The sequence below is a fragment of the Ambystoma mexicanum genome, chromosome 2q (assembly GCF_040938575.1).
Source record: "Ambystoma mexicanum isolate Mex_15411 chromosome 2q, UKY_AmexF1_1, whole genome shotgun sequence".
Lineage (NCBI taxonomy): Eukaryota > Metazoa > Chordata > Amphibia > Caudata > Ambystomatidae > Ambystoma > Ambystoma mexicanum.
In genome coordinates this window covers 1189797043-1189817495 of record NC_090924.1, presented here as the reverse complement: position 1 = coordinate 1189817495, position 20453 = coordinate 1189797043, and the positions used below count along the sequence as shown (strand labels likewise).

The window sequence follows — 20453 nt, the reverse complement described above, 5'->3', positions numbered from 1 at the left end:
AGAGGAGGTAGATGAGGAGGCACAGACAACAGCAAACGATGCAACTGAGCAGAATGACTGAATATGAACTTGTGTGTATGTGTTGGTACTAAACTTGAATAAATGCAGAACTGATAAAGATACAAAACAAAAAGAGAATTTTTTAACTTTTTATCTTGTTGAGTGTATATATATATATATATATATATATATTCAATGGAATGCCAAACACACGTATCGATTGCCCACACGTATTGATTGCCACACAAATTTAGCTAGGCCCAGAAACCATTTTTTGTCTGGTAAAGATGGTGTGAGCTCAGCGCACTGAAGCGCGGCCCCCACCCTTGGAGAGTCACCTCCCTGTTGCCGCAGCACCCTGGCAGATCCGCTGTGAGCACGTTCCCACGAACAAGGCGGACATGAGCTAGCGCAATACGCTGACATTGTAACAGTTCACCTCCCGCAGTGTATTATCACTATCAGCATGACCCGGCCAGCAGGCCTGGACAATGAGAAGAACGGTAAAATGGTCATCTGATGGCAGACAGTCTTTACACATATGTATATATTAATGTCAAGACCACTTGCAAAGTATGCTTTCTTCCACAAAATCTCTTATATTACAAACGCCTGTAGAATGTATTAAAATGAGAGAGCATGCTCCCATGATATAAGCAATGGCGAGCTCACACCATTGCAGGTGGATGCTAATAATAAAGGAACGCTCCAGGGATCTGTTTGTTGCGTGGGCAACCTACCTCCCATGGTTTTGCGCCATAACTAAGCTAATGCTGCTAGAGTACACGAGAAAGCGAATGCAACTATACTATGAACTCATGTAAAGGATGCGCGAGAATGCACTTATCATGTGTGTATGTCTAAGCCCCTTATGCGCCACCACCGTCACGTACAGTGGCGGGTCGTTTTCTATGTACTCCACCGACCCAACTACTACCTCATTTACTGCAAATGTATATGCATATAACTAAAATACTGTAGCTGCTAGAACATAATGTACAAATATGGTGATCGGACTGGGTATAATCGAGACACATCCAGCAAAGTTTAAATGCATGTTTTGAAGTGATTTTGAATAAGTATTATAGAAAGTGTTCAAATGTTTGTGATGTCTTTACCTACATTCGGCAACACACGAGGGAGATACCTTTGTGAATGCGTACAAGGCCATTCCCCCTCCCACCCTGCGAAGGCTGCCAAGACATGAGAACAGAGGCCCGCTCTGTGCTATCCCACCTCCCCCAACCAGACTGGAGCCGCTTCAAAGATTTGTAGCCCCACTGCAGCACCCAAGGCCGCGGCCAGCCACCTGCATTATTTACAGCACAGCAGTAAACCTTTGTCTAAACTCACGCGCCCCCTCGTAAACCCCACAACCCACCGGACCGTCTTAGACTTATGGCCCTGTGCAATCAGGACACCCAACACTTTGACAACACACAGCGGAACATCCATAACAACTTCTAACAAGGCAGAAAGACCTGTACCGCCCGTCCCAGGCCCCGAAGCTTAGCCCCTCGACCTATGGCCCCGGTCAACAGGACACGGGTAACCAGGCCTCGATGTATTACCTCCAGACCCCTCACAAGGTGCATTCCTCCTGTGTTGCATTAACCTATAAAATAACCTATTGGAAGATTTACTAAAGAGAATAACACTGTAAATGACTGAATGACTGCGGTGTGCATGGCTGAGGGCAAGTAAGTCAGGAAAGGCATTCATCTCTGCCACAGGCCGCATTGGCACACCAACACCGCCCGGATGAACTCAAGCCGACCTGCCAGGCCCAGCCCAACCCACGAGGCTGACCAGTGACGTCCTCCAGCCAAGACCAACCACGCCGCAACAGCACCTATAGTTAAGTCGTCGCCACCCAATCCCAATGAACTTGTGCCCCCTATAGTATGTAGGTTTTGATGACGTTTTTTGTAAATATATACGCCTGTCTTTGCTATTGTCAGACAGAGCGCTCTCGGAGTTTGCAGAGTTCTTTGCATGCCCTATTCTGATTGATAAACTCCCATTTACGCTCACCCGCACTCTGTCTTGGCCTTATTCCCATTCTGGGAGAGTCTTTCATTGTCTCTCATTGCGGGGAGGATCGTGCTGTTTGGGGACGCTCGCTTTCAATTGCTACCAATCCACCCATCCTTTCTCCAAGTACACAATACGCTTCTAGCTAGACTCTCTCCATTTACTCCACAGTGACTGGAATTTCCTAGGGCATCCACAGGAGTTGTACATCCTTTCTTCAAGTGACAAATATCCGCATCCGAAGATTAGTTATAAGTTATAATAGGGTGTTTCTGCCTTACCCCACAGCATAGCAATGTTCCACTTTATCAAATATCATTGCAGCAGATAGGAATAGTTTTTCAAACCAGTTTAAGGATGTTTCAACCCAGGTCTTCAAATCAAAGAAGATTCCTGTCCTTTACCATATCCCTTAGAACAAGGATATTACACCAGACCCAAACTTTGAATATGTCTATCTTCTTGACTTTGGGTAGTGTAATATTGTGCAATAGTGGTTTTGCCAATGTAATCTTAACTTCCCAACCAATACTTTTTGTCACAACCTTCATGATCTTTACAATGTGTCATGGTATTGTAGGTAGAGTATATTCCCCACTGCCCCCATATAGAACCTGGATAGGTGTAACCCCTTTAACCCATGCACATTCTGCATTTATGTGTGGCAGCTGGAGGTCACTGTGTAACCAATCATTGACCGTCATCAGTTGGTTCGCCCATTGGTATTGTCAGATAGTCCAACGCCACCTTCAGATACAGAGCATTGTAGTTTAGTCAGGACGATACAGGGTGGCGTACCCTCCCCCCTCCCCCAAAGGAGTACCGTGTGAGCCTTGTCAACTCTGTCTAACGTCATTTTGGGCACTGTGTATGGAGTGATTTGTAGGAAATATGTATATCTAGGAAACAGCATTTTGAGTAGAGTTGCTCTCCCTGTTATCAGATGTGATTTCCAGTGTTTAACACCCTGGCTGAATAGCTCCATGATGGGGTGTAAATTGTGCATAAGAAATAGTTATTGATCCGTGCAAATCTGTATGCCCAAATATTTAAACCACAGTTGTGCGTAATAGGGCAGGCAGAGTCAGGAGGAATTGTATAGGAAAAAACATGCATTTGTGCTCTCTCTGGAGCTTACAGTATTACTTCCGTGAAGAGGAGATTTGGACAGGATAAGTGAAGTCCGATACAGGGCTCTGAAAGCTCACATCATCATCCATTCGCCACACAACAGCACCCCAAAGCTTTAGAATCTCTAAAGGAGATTTTATCACATTCGGTTTGGAAGACAATCTGCAGGATCCCACAGACCTACACGAATCTCACTAAGAGACTGACAGGAGCCTGCAGAACACTTTTGACTAAGGTCATTCAGGCTTACTCTCAACCCCAACCCTCTCCTTTTCCCACCTCTGTATTTCCACTGCTCTATACCATACAAATGTCTCTGCTATATGTACATTTTGTTGATCATTTTTGACAAAGTTGCGATTGACATTCGTTTATATATATTGTTTAAGAATTCTCTTGATTGAGTATATTAAGGAATTTGTTGTGGCCAGGTCAAAGCAAAGAGCAGGCACGTTGTCTTGCAGCTGCAAATATGTGCATACCACATAATCATACAAATAAACCATGTGTTGGGGTGGTCGATAATGGTTTCAATGGGAAAGAAGGGTTCACGTTTCCTGCGCCATATTGGTGACTGGGGTACAGGCGATGTTAGCGTGATGCTGTGATTTAGTTTGTATCTAGTGTAGTTAATGAGAATGGGATGAGTGTTAGTATTAGTGTCATTTTGTGTTTAAGTGATACATTTTAGGTTTTTACACATGTAGCAACATAATGGGCCTCATTCCGACCCTAGCGTTAACCAAGGCACTAGCGCCTTGGTTGACACCGTTATCTTTCCGACTCCGCTATGGTGAATGGCGTAATTACCGCCCCATTCCAGGGTTGGTGGGGGCGGTAATTCCCCATTCTCCATGGGCCCTTCCCCATTCCCATTTTTGGCCCATAGGGCTCAATTGGAATGGGGAAGGTGCTAATTACGGCACCGTAAATTACGGTGCCGTAATTAGCTCCTAGGTCCCTTTGCGGGTTGGTTTTTTAACGCCTGCAAAAAGCAGGCGTTAAGTACCAACCCGCAAAGGGAACTCGGAATAGGGAGGTAAGGGTTTAACGGGGCCGGTCTCGTTACCGGTGACCGTTAACCCTTACCGCCCTACTCAGAATAACCCCCAATGACATGTCTGAAGATACAGTACGAATACCATGTAGCTTTATGGTGTGCAATACAATGCCTACAGATGGGAAGCGAGGCACTTTATATGAGCACACAAAAAAGGAGATTCACAGATGGAGAAGCCACTGTGAGGGGACGTGATAGTCTTGAACATACATTAACAGACATATACAAAATGTTTATTTTAGGGACATGTGTTTGGGATAGCTGGGGAACAAGGGGTACATGGCAAATATAAAAACTGTATACCGCAGGTCCCTCATAGATGGGGTTTGTGCAGGCAGCAGAACTCTGGGTTGGCGAGATAAACCCTGTGTAACCGGGACGTTGGTTGATCAAGAATGAAGGATGGGGGAAGCCAGCTGCAATAACATCAGATGGTCAGTTGCGACCAGGAAAGGGTTTACAACATGGCTCTATTCTGGAGAGGAGATTTAATCTTTCTGAGTACATGGGAGTGTTGTGATTCAGTGACCAGGGAAGTGTGGCCACCTGGTAGGGTCGACATGGGGCAAGGAAACAAACCTGGTGCAAGGGATGCTGAAGGGCAGAGTTGACAAACGTTTTAGTTTTTCCATCAGGTTCTCAGAAATGACCAGGATGTGGCCAGAAGCCATGCATGCTGAGATGGTAGTCGTTATAGATTAGCATGAAATGTCTGGGTGGATAAGATGGCTATCACTGGTTCAAAGGGATCTTGTGTGTTTCTCTCAGATCTCATAGTGTTGATGTGTCCTTGTAAAAGCCATTTGCATCACAACCGGGGTTAGCGGTCCCTGACCAGATGGAACCTGTAACATATTAGGATTGCTGTAAGTGAATATGCAACCATGTGATGGTGTCAAGACCAACTATGAAAAGATCCCAAACAGGGATGTGCTGTAAATATGAGCATGGGAACTTGGGGTGATTAGGTTTCCTTGTATAGAGTTGACCAATCATGTTTGGGGATGACTTTGTAACAAAATATGTGGGAGTGTTTTAAATGTTGCGATACTGTATATAATGTGTAACCTTTGGGTGCTTCAGAGAGAATTTGGTTAAAGAGTCATCTATCCCCTCCCAGCTGTTAGTATACAATAAACTTGTTTTACGGACACACATGCACTCACTTCGTAAGAGGGATGACTATTTGGGTAAGGAGATCAGAGGTCCACCCCAACACATGCTTTGAACTCAGTTATACATACAGTCAGTAGATACATTTCTGTGAATACACAGGGCCTCATCAAAAGTTGGGCGGTCCAATGCAAACAGCATTACTGCAACTCGGTCCGGCGCTATTAACGCCAGATCTCGAGTTGCATTGGGGGCAGTAAATCCCCATTCCCATTTGCCACATTCTTAATAGTGCCATGGTAATAGTGCCACAAATGGACAGAAAGTAGCAAGATTTACCTCGCTGAAAGTTGGATGTACATCTGCAGCTTTCCGCCCAAAATTGGGTGGTGCCGCAATGCAATGGTAATTGAGTTCCCACTGCATTTCTAATGCTCCGCCCAACCGTGATGAGACCCACAGTTTTCACAGTCATGCATATCAGTGCACAGTTTTATTTTGTGGATGGGGATAGTTGAGATACATATTTTAGGGTCTCCCAATAGTAAACCTTAAAGGAATAAGAAAATGTGATCCTTTGATTAGAAATGCATAAAAAACACTTTAGAAAAAGGAGAAAAGATAAGTGATGGTTTTGCTCATGCATTGAACATTTGCTCTAATGAAATTCTTGCATTTTATTTGGATGGCAAAATGAAGTTGAAACAGTCACAAGAGCCAGCCTCGTGGTAGCTATTAAAAATACATTTATATATACATTTGTCTGCAAACATTATGTGTCTTAAAAAAAGCAGCACTGAGCATATTTATTAAAGACCTTGATTGTAAAGTATTGTTTATGTTAAAAGTACATGTTAAAAGTACAAGCACAATTAAAACTATCGTAAGGCCAAGGAAGCAAGAGGCTTGCGATTAAACTTGTGGAAATTACAGGAAATGTGGAAATTACAGGATATGTACACAATGGGCTCTGTCAGTACATGAGAACGTGGAGTCAGTATTTTGCTATTTTCCTCCATGACCATTTTCAGAAAGAGCCTCAAACAAAACCCTTCCCTCTTGCCCTCCGCCACTATCATGTGTCTATCCTCATCTTCCTATCTTTCCTGAAAACATTTTGTAACTTATTTTTTCAACTCCCACTTTTTCAATATTTGTGCCATGGAATGCTCTCTGAGATCCTCTGGGTAGGGCCAGTGCTAAACATAAATTCAAATAAATAAAGGAAAGATGTTGAGAATGAACTTTGCTTTGTGCAAGTGACATTTTGTACGGAATCAACAACAGTCAAAACGTGTGCTAATTTAAAAAAAAAATAATAATACATTGGGGGCCATATTAGAGAAACATTGATTTGATGCAAGTACAATATTGTGTCAATGCATTTTATGCCAGAGGACTAGGGCAAGCACCTAGTAGCACTAGGCAAAACATTGGCCTGATGGAATAAATGCATTGGAGAAATTAGTAATATGGCCCCTGGAGTCACTGCATTTTTACACAAGGGCAATGTTTCCCGATTGTTGATATTTAGTGGCACTGGAACAATGTTTATTCTAGTGCTAATATGATGCAAAATTTCATTTACACTTGTACAAGGTTTCTCGAATGAGGCTGCAAGGGCAAATGCATCTTGGCTATAGAGGGCACCTTTACAGATCAAAGTCTTTAGTGGGCTAATGTGGGGTCATGCCAATTATTGTTCTTACATACTGGGAAAGCCTCTAGCTTTGACATGACACTCGAGGGTAGCTTATCCTAGCTTGTTTATTTCTCGGACTTTTGTTTTTGTAGCCCTATATTAACCATGGCAAAAACCATATCAGAATCATCCATAGAAAACAGCAGAGCTGGATGAACTACCTAACACATAATGATGTGAATAACATGTAATATGTGATAAACTTCCTTCAACAACTTGCATTCAGCTGTAAATACCTTCCGCAATATGAGATACTATATTTTGTGAAGCTTGATTTCTTACGCTACTGTACAATGTAAGATCATGTCTTTAAGTAAAGTAAACATTATTTGTGTAAAAAAAACATGATACGTTTAATTGACGTGGCCTGTTGGTAGACTATTTGACATGCCATTAAAGCTCACTTTTGTAGATCATTATAAAACATCGATTTTATTTTCATTTGGCCATATAATAACCAACATTGCAGTACAATATTCATCGACTCTTGGTGTTAAATACTTTTGAAGATTAATTGCATGGTATCATTCAAAGACTTAAGCTCATCTCATTTTTGCAGATATGCACTTTAAAAAATGATATACCTTCCTGAATATTTTAATGCATCTTGAGAGTACTAAACAGTACTTCTTGCCTCAAACGTCTGGCCATTTGCAACAATCTGTAATTTAACTATCATCTCTGACAGCTAGGAGAATACTTCAAGAAAGGATTAGAATATGCCTTGATTAAGAACAGTATTTTGTATTCCTAAACATGCCTGAGCATGAGCACACACATGGCATTTCCGGTGGGTGTGGTATTCCTTTTCTTATTGCCCATCTACTGAGCTAGGACATTTAGAGAGCAAGTCTACTGTGCAGTGTTAATCTGTCATGGTGTGGGACTCTTGTCGGGTCCATCTTCCTAGCCATGGATGCTCTAGAAACCCTTTTTAGTTTGGGCATCACTAGCTCAGTCTTTCCCTCAGACAAACATAAGTTCTGCACCCATAGACCAGTACAGGTCTTTGGCACCCTTCGTGTTTTAGCATTGTTCTGATATTATAAAGCCTTCTTTTTCTCCAGCTGGCTCCACTTCCGCGTAGGCTGGGTGTCCTGATCCTCTTCGGAACTGCATTGCTGGCCATCTGCTTGGACGTCGCTACAACAAGAAAATAACAGAATAATGAGATAAATGATTGGATCTTCTGTATGTATTTATGTATTGTTTGCTTGTTAGGTGCTTATACAGCAAGAAAATACTGTTTCAAAGTGCCCACAGGGTTAGGGAAAAAGGGAGTGAAATACATTAAAAAAACACAATATTTAATAAGAGCATTTGAGGGAAAGGAAGGAAGGAGGGGCAAACCTACTATGCCGGGTGAGTATTTAAAACATGCAAGTGCAGCAAGGAAAAGGAGAGAGGGTGTAAGTGCTGGGGATTCCAGGCTCATGGGCGAGCCACAGATGAAGTGCTTGGGTTGTTGAGTGCTACCCAGCCAGGGGCCACGTTAGGAGTAAGTGCAAACCTCCAGGGTGGAGGGTGTGCCAAGGCAAGTGGTGAGGTTAGACAGGGGCTGGGTCAATTGGGTGCGGGAGGTCAGGTGCCCGAGGATGCGTAAGGGCCCCGGACACCAATCACAGCAACTGTGAGACTAGCAGAGAAGAGAAGAAGGGAAGGAGGAGGTAAAGAGTCTTGAGGAGCTTCCAGAATTTAAGAAAGCCCGCTCAAGGTGCAGATGCAGTGGGAGGCTGTTCCACAGGAGGGAGCCAGCTGGGGAAAGTGATTGACCTACCCTCTGTTTAGGAAAACACTTTACACACGAAGGGCCTCATTACGACCCAGGCACTAATGGGTTAACAGTGCCGTAAAAGCCGTTAAAGTAGGGACCCGCGAAGGGACCTTGGTGCTAATTACCGTGCCGCAATTTGCGTCACCGTACTTAGCGCCTTCCCCATTCCCATTGAGCCCTATGGGGCAAAAATTGGAATGGGGAAGGGCCATGGAGGAAGGGGGAATTACCGCCCCACCAACCTTGTAATGGGGTGGTAATTCCCCCTTTCTCCATGGCAGAGTCGGTAACTTACCGGCATGGACCATGATGCTAATAGCACCATGGTTTTTGGCAGGGTCGTAATGAGGCCCAAAGAGTTGGTGCCAGAGGAATGTAGTGGTTTAGAGGGAGAGTATTTAGTAAGATCAAGTTGTAGATAATGTGGTCCCTGGGCCCAGATATCCTTGTGGATAATGCAGAGGGATTTGAATTTAATCTGTGCAACAACCGGGAGCCAGTGAAGACGTTTTAGAGCAGGAGAGATGCGGTCCCTGGGTTTAAGGCCAAGGATAAGTCTTGCTGCCATATTCTGGATAAGCTGGAGCTGTCGTAGAGTGGTAAGAGGTAGATTCAGGAGGCGGATATTGCAATAGTCAAGACTTGAGAGAACCAGGTCTTGGGTAACGTTGAGCCTCTGTGAGAAAGTGAAAAAAAGGGAGAATTTGTTTGAGAAGGAAGAGCAGAAAGTGGGACTTCATGGCAATGTCTTGAGTGTGAGGGAGGAAGGAGTAGGGGAAGAGCCCAAGGAGGAAGGCCAGAGTGAAGGGAAGGAGGAGTAGGCAGGGTTCCCGATGGGAAGCAATCTCAGTTTTGCAGGAATTGAGGCAGATATCATTGTAAGTGCACCTGGACTGGATGGATGGATGATGGAGGGTTTAAGAGGGTCAGTAGGACTTTTGAAAAAGAGCTGTGCGTCATCTGTGCGACAATTGAAGCTGGAGGAGAAGGAGGAGTGCAAGCAGAGCAAGGTAGATGGTAAAGAGCCAAGGGGGGAGGATAGCACCCTGGGGGACACCACAGCTGGAGAAGGAATTAGGAGAGGAGAAGGTACTCAGGATAACTTCAAATAGCCCCTTTCAGATTGTAGGAGCTACATCTTTTCAGATTGATTTGCTAGTGATGCTTTAATAGATTTACACTTTGAGTGCTGGACACCTAAGGATGGGTGCCTGGACTGTCATGAGTTCAAATATTTTTGGTGGAAACTCAGACATACATATTGATAGGCACAACATGTTTTTCAGGTATCAGGTAATATTATCCCCATATATATGGTCGGCATAAATAATATCGCCGCGAAAAGGTTGTGGCGATATTATATGGATGACCATATATATGGGGACAGGGGCAAAAACATGTTCCATGCAATAATGTCGCCATTTGTCAGCAATATTTTTGCATGGCGAGATTTTTGTGGCGACATTATTACATGGAACCGTTTTTCATACTGTCAAATCATTAAACAGACCCATTCTATGGTCACAACGCAGAAATTATATTTTTGAACTATACATATTTTGAAGGAAATAGAGGAAAAACACCCAAAACGTATTGTTATTTAATTTTCATATATAGGATGTCCTAATATTTTCATTTTGAAGGGAGTGTTTAGAAATACATAGGATACACAGATCATTGCTATGACACTTAAAAGGATAATTAGTAGATAAATGCATATGGGTTTCTAAGTGAAAGTAAATATACAAATAATAACAATACCCAATGTTAACTTATGGATGGGAGATGAAACAACAGTCAACAAATAGCTGCAGGGAGAAGTAAACATCACAGTTAAAAGACAGTGATATATTTTTGCAACCACATTTATACAAAACACACACTATCATCTGATTAAGCATATAGCCATATGGGCTGATATGCCAAATAAAAGGTGTAAGTATGGCTTACACCCAAAATATGGTGTACGTTATGCCACAATAACTTACACCAATGCACAAATAGGGTTTACAACTTTTTACTGGGAGGCGAGCAAGCTTAATTCATTGGAAAATCGTTTTTCTCTGCACTCCACACAGAAGATCTTCCTCCCTTTCCATGTTTGTGTAATTTACATGGAATGGGTGTGTCAGGTGGGTATGACTTAACTCTTCCATGTGTCTAAGTTTGCCTGGTTGACAGCCCCCAAGGTAGGTTTGCTGTAATTCAATAAACTTGTCCTGTGTAAAAAGTTACACCTGCAGAGTCATGGGGGGTAATTCATAGAATTCAGCGCACAAGTGGCGCACGCGGCTGGCGCACAGTGTGCGCGTGCGAATCCCTGCGCCAGCCGCGTGCGCTAAAATCCATTTCCGCGCACAGCGTATTCATGGATTCCAGCCACCAAAACCAGCCGTGGCGTACAGTGGCGCAGCGACCCTGCAGCAGCGCCAGTTAGGCCCCCAAGAACGCCTCTCGCGCAGGGAAAAGCCATCAATATACCCAATCCAGCGCAAAGGGCTGCGCTAACCCTGTACCAGCACAGCAAGCGGGCTACGTGTATCAGTGGGGTGCGCGGGAAGTACCTCATGCGATTCCATCAGGGTACGTGTATTTCGGGGTGCGCGTGAAGTTCCACACGCGATATCAGCAGGGTACGTGTATTTCAGGGTGCAGGGGAAGTTACACATGCGATTTCCGCAGGGTACGTGTATTTCAGGGGTGCGCGTGAAGTTCTACACGCGATTGGGCTGCGTGCGTGTATTTCAGGGGTGCGCGGGAAGTTCCACACGCGATTGGCCTGGGCGCGTGTATTTCAGGGGTGCGCAGGAAGTTCCACACGTGATTGCCCTGGGCGCGTGTATTTCAGGGGTGCGCGGTAAGTTCCACACGCGATTGGCCTGGGCGTGTGCATTTCAGGGGTGCGCGGGAAGTTCCACACGAGATTGCCATGGGCGCGTGTATTCCAGGGGTGCGCGGGAAGTTCCACACGCGAATGGCCTGGGTGCGTGTATTTCAGGGGTGCGCGGGAAGTTTTACACGCGATTGCCCTGGACGCGTGTATTTCAGGGGTGCACGGGAAGTTCCACATGCGAATGGCCTGGGTGCGTGTATTTCAGGGGTGCGCGGAAAGTTCTACACGCGAATGGCCAGGGCGCGTGTATTTCAGGGGTGCGCGGGAAGTTTCACACGCGAATGGCCTGGGTGCGTGTATTTCAGGGGTGCGCTGGAAGTTCCACATGCGAATGGCCTGGGCTCGTGTATTTCAGGGGTGCGCGGGAAGTTCCACACGCGAATGGCCTGGGTGCGTGTATTTCAGGGGTGCGCGGGAAGTTCTACACGCGAATGGCCTGGGTGCGTGTATTTCAGGGGTGCGTGGGAAGTTCCACACGCGAATGGCCTGGGTGCGTGTATTTCAGGGGTGCGCGGGAAGTTCTACACGCGAATGGCCTGGGCGCGTGTATTTCAGGGGTGCGCGGGAAGTTCCACAAGCGATTGCCCTGGGCGCGTGTATTCCAGGGGTGCGCGGGAAGTTCCACACGCGAATGGCTTGGGTGCGTGTATTTCAGGGGTGCACAGGAAGTTCTACACGCGATTGCCCTGGGCGCGTGTATTTGAGGGGTGCGTGGGAAGTTCCACACGCGAATGGCCTGGGTGCGTGTATTTCAGGGGTGCGCGGGAAGTTCTACACGCGAATGGCCTGGGCGCGTGTATTTCAGGGGTGCGCGGGAAGTTCCACACGCGAATGGCCTGGGTGCGTGTATTTCAGGGGTGCGCAGGATGTTCTACACGCGAATGGCCTGGGTGCGTGTATTTCAGGGGTGCGTGGGAAGTTCCACACGCGAATGGCCTGGGTGCGTGTATTTCAGGGGTGCGCGGGAAGTTCTACACGTGAATGGCCTGGGCGCGTGTATTTCAGGGGTGCGTGGGAAGTTCCACACGCGATTGCCCTGGGCGCGTGTATTTCAGGGGTGCACGGGAAGTTCCACACGCGATCTGGCCTGGGGGAGCGTGTGCGTGTATACCAGGGGTGCGCGGAAAGTTTTACACGCGATTTCAGCAGGGTACGTGTATTTCAGGGGTGCCGGGGAGTCCTACATGTAATTTGCCAGTGTGGGTCCTCCCAGGTGTTTCCTGTACACCCTCCACGGCCCCTGCAGGCAGCCCACACCACAGGGGACTACCCTGCATCCCTGGTCATGTCCCGCAGGCAGCCCACCCAACATGGGCATGCCCCCCAGCAAAGTCTCCTTGCACTAATGATCACCAACTCATGTCCCCTTGCACCCCCACCCCCAGAATTGCGGGGCACCTGCCAGCAGGACCCCACCCATGTCCAACTCATGTCCCCTTGCACCCCCACCCCCAGAATTGCGGGGCACCTGCCAGCAGGCCCCCACCCATGTCCAACTCATGTTCCCCACCACCCCCACCCCCCAGCAGTGCAGGGGCACCCTCCACCAGGCCCCCACCCATGTCTCCCACCACCCCCACCCCCAGCATTGCGGGGCACCTGCCAGCATGCCCCCACCCATGTCCAACTCATGTCCCCTTGCACCCCCACCCCCAGAATTGCGGGGCACCTGCCAGCAGGCCCCCACCCATGTCCAACTCATGTTCCCCACCCCCCTACCCCCCAGCAGTGCAGGGGCACCCTCTACCAGGCCCTCGCCCATGTCCCATCCATGCCCCTCTGCACCTGGGTCCCAACAATCCCCGATCATGTCCGTAATGGCCACCCTCCCCTGCCAAAAGTCCCAACCAACTATCACATCCACCCACATATCAAAGGCAATTACATGTTACACACCCAATGTAAATAATGCAAATGAACACATGTCTGTCACACACAATGGCTGCAAGTGAATGTTAAAACACCCAACATGACATGCATGAAAGTAATGAGATGATACGACACATTGAAGGATGAAAATAAAAATGTATTGAAAATCAACTTGAATGGAAATGAAATGAGAAAAACCACAAAGCAAAACAACCAAAAGAAGATGAATGTCCATGAAAAAAATCCAAACAATAAAAAAATCAATTGAAGAACTATTTACAAGATAATCCCGGGTCCATGAGTCCAACCAAATGAAACCTAACTATGACAACTAACTAAAAACTGAACTATATACAAAAATGTGGCGCATTGTCCAATCGCAACCAAATAAAAAAAAAAAAAATTAAAGGAAACCTACCACTAACTATATAACTATATACAAAGGCAGCGGGCTAGTCCGACGGCTCACTGGTTGTTGTCATGGGCCAGGGCATCATCGAACTCCATTTCAATGGCTTGGAGGCGGGCATGTTCCCTGGCCCCGAGGTCCCGCAGGGATAATGCAGTGTCCAGCTCCAACTCCCTGCAAAGACCCTCGAGGCACTCAGCCTGCCTCAGCGCCCTCCGCATGGAGTCCTCCGTCCTGACCATTGTGAGCCATTCCTCCTCTGCCCGCTGCCGCTCCGCACCTATCTGCTGGCCCAACCGCTCCCACACGGAAGCCACTCCCATTCCAGGGTTCTCCTGCCCTCCGGCCGATGCCTGCACCCCTGATGTTGATGGCCCCGAGCCATGATGCCTCCCACGTTGAGCCTGCTGCTGCTTCCGACGCAACTGCCTGTGCCAGCACGACGGCATCCAGGCTGATTGAAACCACCGACGCCGTTGTGCACGTGCCCTGCCCGATGATGCCATCACATCCTCCTTCTGCTGGGGTCCGGTTGCTGTGGTGTCCACCCCTGCTGGACCTCTGACTCCCGACTGTGGCAGGGATGGGATCCCCACCAAGCTGGCTGCATTGGTCAGGGCAGGTCCACAGGGGGCCCTGGTGGCATCTGGGCTGGAAGACGGCAAGGAGAACGACTGGCGTATAGTCTCCACAGAGGAGGAGAGGGCCGCCAGATTGGCCGACACATGCAGGAAACCCCCGAACATGGACAATCCCAATTGGGCCACGTCGGCACGGTGCTCTTCGTGATGACGTGCATGCTCCTCCTGGGAAGCACGCACGGCATCACGAATCACAGCCGTGCGCATCGCGACCCCAATAAGGACCTTCTCCATACGGCCAGGGGTCCCCTCTTCCGCAGGTGGAGGGGAGTCAGATGACATGGACATCCCCTCTACCTGCGGACGGGCCTGGGACGGGGCATCCCTGCTGGTGCATGGTGGTGCACCCACAGGGTCAGGAGCAGCGACATGCACAGGCCCCTCCACGGTGACCTGCGCTGCCTCCTGCCCCTGGACTGCACCACTTGCACCAGCAGGGATGCCCCCACCAGGCCCCATGTGCGCCTCAGTGGCAGCCTCCTTCTCCTCTGTGGAAACCACCAACCTGGATGGCTCCTCACCATCTTTCGCCGTAGCAGGCCCCTATGGGGGCTCACCCACCCCTTCCGCTGCAGCCGTGGGGGCATCCCCGCCGCCTTGCTCCACAGCGCCGTCTCCGCCCTCTTCTTCACTAGCCGCTGCGTAGAGGGAGACATAGAACACAAGCATCAGGGTACTGTACAATGGTCCCCTAGACAGGAAGCAATAGCAGATGAGTGCCACTGTCAAAGTACACTTCCATCATGTCCCTCCACAACACATGTGTCAGTCAAGGCAAAACACATACAGTGACAGTCATGGTGCATGCCATGGACATTTCCATACATGTCCAATGGACTCACAAAACATACAATGTAATAGTACTCACATGCATCATGGGTCATGCCTATCACATGCACACACTTCACCTCAGTCACATCCATCTGGCCCCGTACACCCCAATCACAGTGGATACAAGGATGACTAGGCTGCATCAGTGAATCTGTACATTGTCACAGACATGTGTCATGCATCCATGGCATTCACAAGTCACAGACACGCAGGTCAGGCACACAGACATGGATACCATATATGTACCTGGCATCAGCACCCATCCCTCACCCCCACCCATGTCCAGGAACAGAGACTGCCATGCTCTCATGTGTACAATCTGCATCGGACTCCCCATGTCGCATTTAAACACATGCAACGACCGTGCGGTTCACACATTACTGGTCGCACATGCATTACCATGATGTCCCTGCACACATACAGTGTGCGGTTCACACATTACTGGTCGCACATGCATTACCATGATGTCCCTGCACACATACATGCGTACATGGCCTATGTCACACATACAGGCAAGTATCAGACAACCAGCACACTGCAACATGCCCTGTCTCACACAGCAATGCTTGGCCACTTACCGCTCAACTCCAGACGGGTCTCCCTCTCAAGGACCTGGGCGTGGAGCGCTGGGTGTACGCGTTCCAGGACCCTCATCTGGATGGAACTCATGCGGCCCCGGCCCCCCTTCACGAGGCGCCGGGCCTTTATGAGGGTCCTGGACCTCAAGTCTTCCCAGCGCTTCTTGACCTTCTGGATGGTGCGGGTTGCCACCCCCTCCGCGTTGATGGCAACCACACAGTCGGTCCAGATCCTCTCCCGTCCTTCCTTGTTGGCACGGGACGATCCGAAGAGGGCATCATACTGCCCCAGGACTTGCTCCACCAGGACACCAACTTCGGTGGCAGTGAAGCTGGTGCCCCACTGCCCCTCTGGCCGGGGGTTGCCACTGGTGCCAGATGTGGATGTGCCCGACATGGCAACCCCAGGGGCAGGAGTGGGTGGGCAACTGGGTCCTGGGGCTGGGCTGTGGAGCGATGTTATCTGAGTCGGGAGTCTTCTGTTCCAGGAGGGGTGGACACAGCAACTGGACCCCTGCAGATGGCTGATGTGCAGGCACCAAATGGCAGGGCACGGTGGCAGCAGGCAGGCAGGCAGGCAGAAGCAGATGGCACGTGGAAGGCTGCTCAGGGCACTGGGGGGCAGTAATTTGGCCTTCTGGGCAGGAGCGTGGTCTTCCGTGTGTTTTCGCGTGGCCAGCTTGATACGGAGTGATTTGGCACGTGAAAATCCTGCACGTCAGCGTGAAAATCGAGGAAAGGCCCTTAGCGCGTAAGCGCGTCAGCACGCATACGCGATTTCATTGGACCAAAGGCCCTTACAGCGTAAGCGCGTCCGTGACGTTTTGCGCACGGGCGTTGCCCTGGCAGGGCTTGGAGATCCCGCGTGCCTTTATGTTCTGTACGTGCTTTTCGTGCGGTGCGTGTGTTTTCCATCCGTTGGGGTTCACACGCTATTACTTCACAGCGGGTGTTGACTACGCGTTCTTCTACACGCAAGGCAGACGGTGAGTGGTACCCCGCTCCCCCAGGCCCGTCACGCGAACCCCTGAAATACACGTAGCCCGCTCCCCCAGGCCCGATCGCGTGAAGAAGTTCACGCGAACCCCTGAAATACACGTAGCCCGCTCCCCCAGGCCAGATCACGTGTGTGACTTCCCGCGAACCCCCGGAATACACGTACCCCGCTCAATCGCGTGTGTAACTTCCCGCGCAACCCTGAAATACACGTGCCCCGCTCGCACAGGCACAATTGCTGTATGTTGCCATTTTTGTAATGCGCAGGGACGCTACCGCCTGCCTTCGTGTGGCGGACGTGTTTCGGCTTGTGCGTGTCTTTCGCTGTGCGTGGCTTTGCCCTATTCGATTCCATGAATACGTGTGGTTCGGGTGCGTGTGGGCGTTCCGTCTGCTTCCCTGCAATACATCCCCAGTTACGCCCTTGTTTTCGAGAGTTGTTCCCCATTCCGCGCGTTACGCCCCGTGTTCCGCCCACTTTCTAGTGTATGCGCCGAGGTTGTGCGCTTTCACTGTGCGCGTCGCGCACGTCTTTCGGGATGTTGCAGTGACGTGTGCGCCATGCACGGGTTTGGCGCACATCCCGAGGAAAACACGCGCAGGGACTTCCATGAATCGCACGCGTGCGCGTGCTGCTGTTTTTTGGCGCTTGCGCCTGCTTGCGCCTGCTTGCGCAAAGATTTTCGGCGCACGTTTGTTCCATGAATCGGCCCCATGATGCATATGTGTTAATTCAAGTGTCAAAGTTAAAATCTGAGGTTCGAAGCGAGTTGCATAGATGAATCAAATGTTGAGGTGTATGGTACAACATTTTATGCGTCACACTTTTTAAAAGGAGGGTAATATCATCATATCAAATTACATGTCCTCAGCACCTATAAGGCTTTTTTTTCTATTCCAAACACTGAGGGGGTAATTCATAGAATTCAGCACACAAGTTGCGCACGCGGCTTGCGCACAGTGTGCGCGTGCAAATCCCTGCGCCAGGCGCGTGCGCTAAAATCCATTTCCGCGCACAGCGTATTCATGGATTCCAGCCACCAAAACCAGCCGTGGCGCACAGTGGCGCAGCGACCCCGCAGCAGCGCCAGTTACGCCCCCAAGAACGTCTCTCACGCAGGGAAAAGCCATCAATATACCCAATCCAGCGCAAAGGGCTGCGCTAACCCTGTACCAGCACAGCAAGCGGGCTACGTGTATCACTGCGGTGCGCGGGAAGTACCTCACGCGATTCCATCAGGGTACGTGTATTTCGGGGTGCGCGTGAAGTTCCACACGCGATATCAGCAGGGTACGTGTATTTCAGGGTGCAGGGGAAGTTACACACACGATTTCCGCAGGGTACGTGTATTTCAGGGATGCGCGTGAAGTTCTACACGCGATTGGGCTGCGTGCTTGTATTTCAGGGGTGCGCGGGAAGTTCCACACGCGATTGGCCTGGGCACGTGTATTTCAGGGTTGCGCGGGAAGTTCCACACGCGATTGCCTTCGGCGCGTGTATTTCAGGGGTGTGCGGGAAGTTCCACACGCGAATGGCCTGGGCGCGTGTATTTCAGGGGTGCGCGGGAAGTTCCACACGCGATTGCCCTGGGCGCGTGTATTTCAGGGGTGCACGGGAAGTTCCACACGCGATTGGCCTGGGCGCGTGTATTTCAGGGGTGCGCGGGAAGTTCCACACGCGATTGCCCTGGGCGCGTGTATTTCAGGGGTGCGCGGGAAGTCCCACACCGAATGGCCTGGGCGCGTGTATTCCAGGGGTGCGCGGGAAGTTCTACACGCAAATGGCCTGGGCGCGTGTATTTCAGGGGTGCGCGGGAAGTTCTACACGCGAATGGCCTGGGCGCGTGTATTTCAGGGGTGCGCGGGAAGTTCCACGCGCGAATGGCCTGGGCGCGTGTATTTCAGGGGTGCGCGGGAAGTTCCACACGCGAATGGCCTGGGCGTGTGTATTTCAGGGGTGCGCGGGAAGTTCTAAACGCGAATGGACTGGGCGCGTGTATTTCAGGGGTGCGCGGGAAGTTCCACACGCGAATGGCCTGGGCGCGTGTATTTCAGGGGTGCGCGGGAAGTTCTACACGCGAATGGCCTGGGCGCGTGTATTTCAGGGGTGCGCGGGAAGTTCCACACGCGAATGGCCTGGGTGCGTGTATTTCAGAGGTGCGCGGGAAGTTCCACACGCGAATGGCCTGGGCGCGTGTATTTCAGGGGTGCGCAGGAAGTTCTACACGCGAATGGCCTGGGCGCGTGTATTTCAGGGGTGCGCGGGAAGTTCCACACGCGATTGCCCTGGGCGCGTGTATTCCAGGGGTGCGCGGGAAGTTCCACACGTGAATGGCCTGGGCGCGTGTATTTCAGGGGTGCGCGGGAAGTTCTACACGCGAATGGCCTGGGTGCGTGTATTTCAGGGGTGCGCGGGAAGTTCCACACGCGAATGCCCTGGGCGCGTGTATTTCAGGGGTGCGCGGGAAGTTCTACACACGAATGGCCTGGGCGCGTGTATTTCAGGGGTGCGCGGGAAGTTCCACACGCGAATGGCCTGGGCGCGTGTATTTCAGGGGTGCGCGGGAATTTCTACACGTGAATGGCCTGGGTGCGTGTATTTCAGGGGTGCGCGGGAAGTTCCACACGCGAATGGCCTGGGCGCGTGTATTTCAGGGGTGCGCGGGAATTTCTACACGTGAATGGCCTGGGTGCGTGTATTTCAGGGGTGCGCGGGAAGTTCCACACGCGAATGGCCTGGGTGCATGTATTTCAGGGGTGCGCGGGAAGTTCTACACGCGAATGGCCTGGGCGCGTGTATTTCAGGGGTGCGCGGGAAGTTCCACACGCGATTGCCCTGGGTGCGTGTATTTCAGGGGTGCGCGGGAAGTTCCACACGCGATCTGGCCTGGGGGAGCGTGTGCGTGTATACCAGGAGTGCGCGGAAAGTTTTACACGCGATTTCAGCAGGGTACGTGTATTTCAGGGGTGCCGGGGAGTCCTACATGTGATTTGCCAGTGTGGGTCCTCCCAGGTGTTCCCTGTACACCCTCCACGGCCCCTGCAGGCAGCCCACACCACAGGGGACTACCCTGCATCCCTGGTGATGTCCCGCAGGCAGCCCACCCAACATGGGCATGCCCCCCAGCAAAGGCACATGTCTCCTTGCACTAATGATCACCAACTCATGTCCCCTTGCACCCCCACCCCCAGAATTGCGGGGCACCTGCCAGCAGGCCCCCACCAATGTCCAACTCATGTCCCCTTGCACCCCCACCCCCAGAATTGCGGGGCACCTGCCAGCAGGCCCCCACCCATGTCCAACTCATGTTCCCCACCACCCCACCCCCCAGCAGTGCAGTGGCACCCTCCACCAGGCCCCCACCCATGTCTCCCACCACCCCCACCCCCAGCATTAAGGGGCACCTGCCAGCAGGCCCCCA

General features: G+C 50.2%; 1 protein-coding gene across 1 annotated transcript in view; it reads right to left on the bottom strand.

The window, feature by feature from the left end:
* Positions 1-7453: 7453 nt before the first annotated feature.
* Positions 7454-20453, bottom strand: part of PLXDC2 (plexin domain containing 2) — a 1961518-nt gene continuing 1948518 nt past the window's right edge. The window contains exon 14 of the mRNA XM_069648589.1: positions 7454-8183. Coding sequence (XP_069504690.1) covers positions 8067-8183 — 117 coding nt within the window. The 3' untranslated portion in view covers positions 7454-8066. The remainder of the gene's footprint in view (positions 8184-20453) is intronic.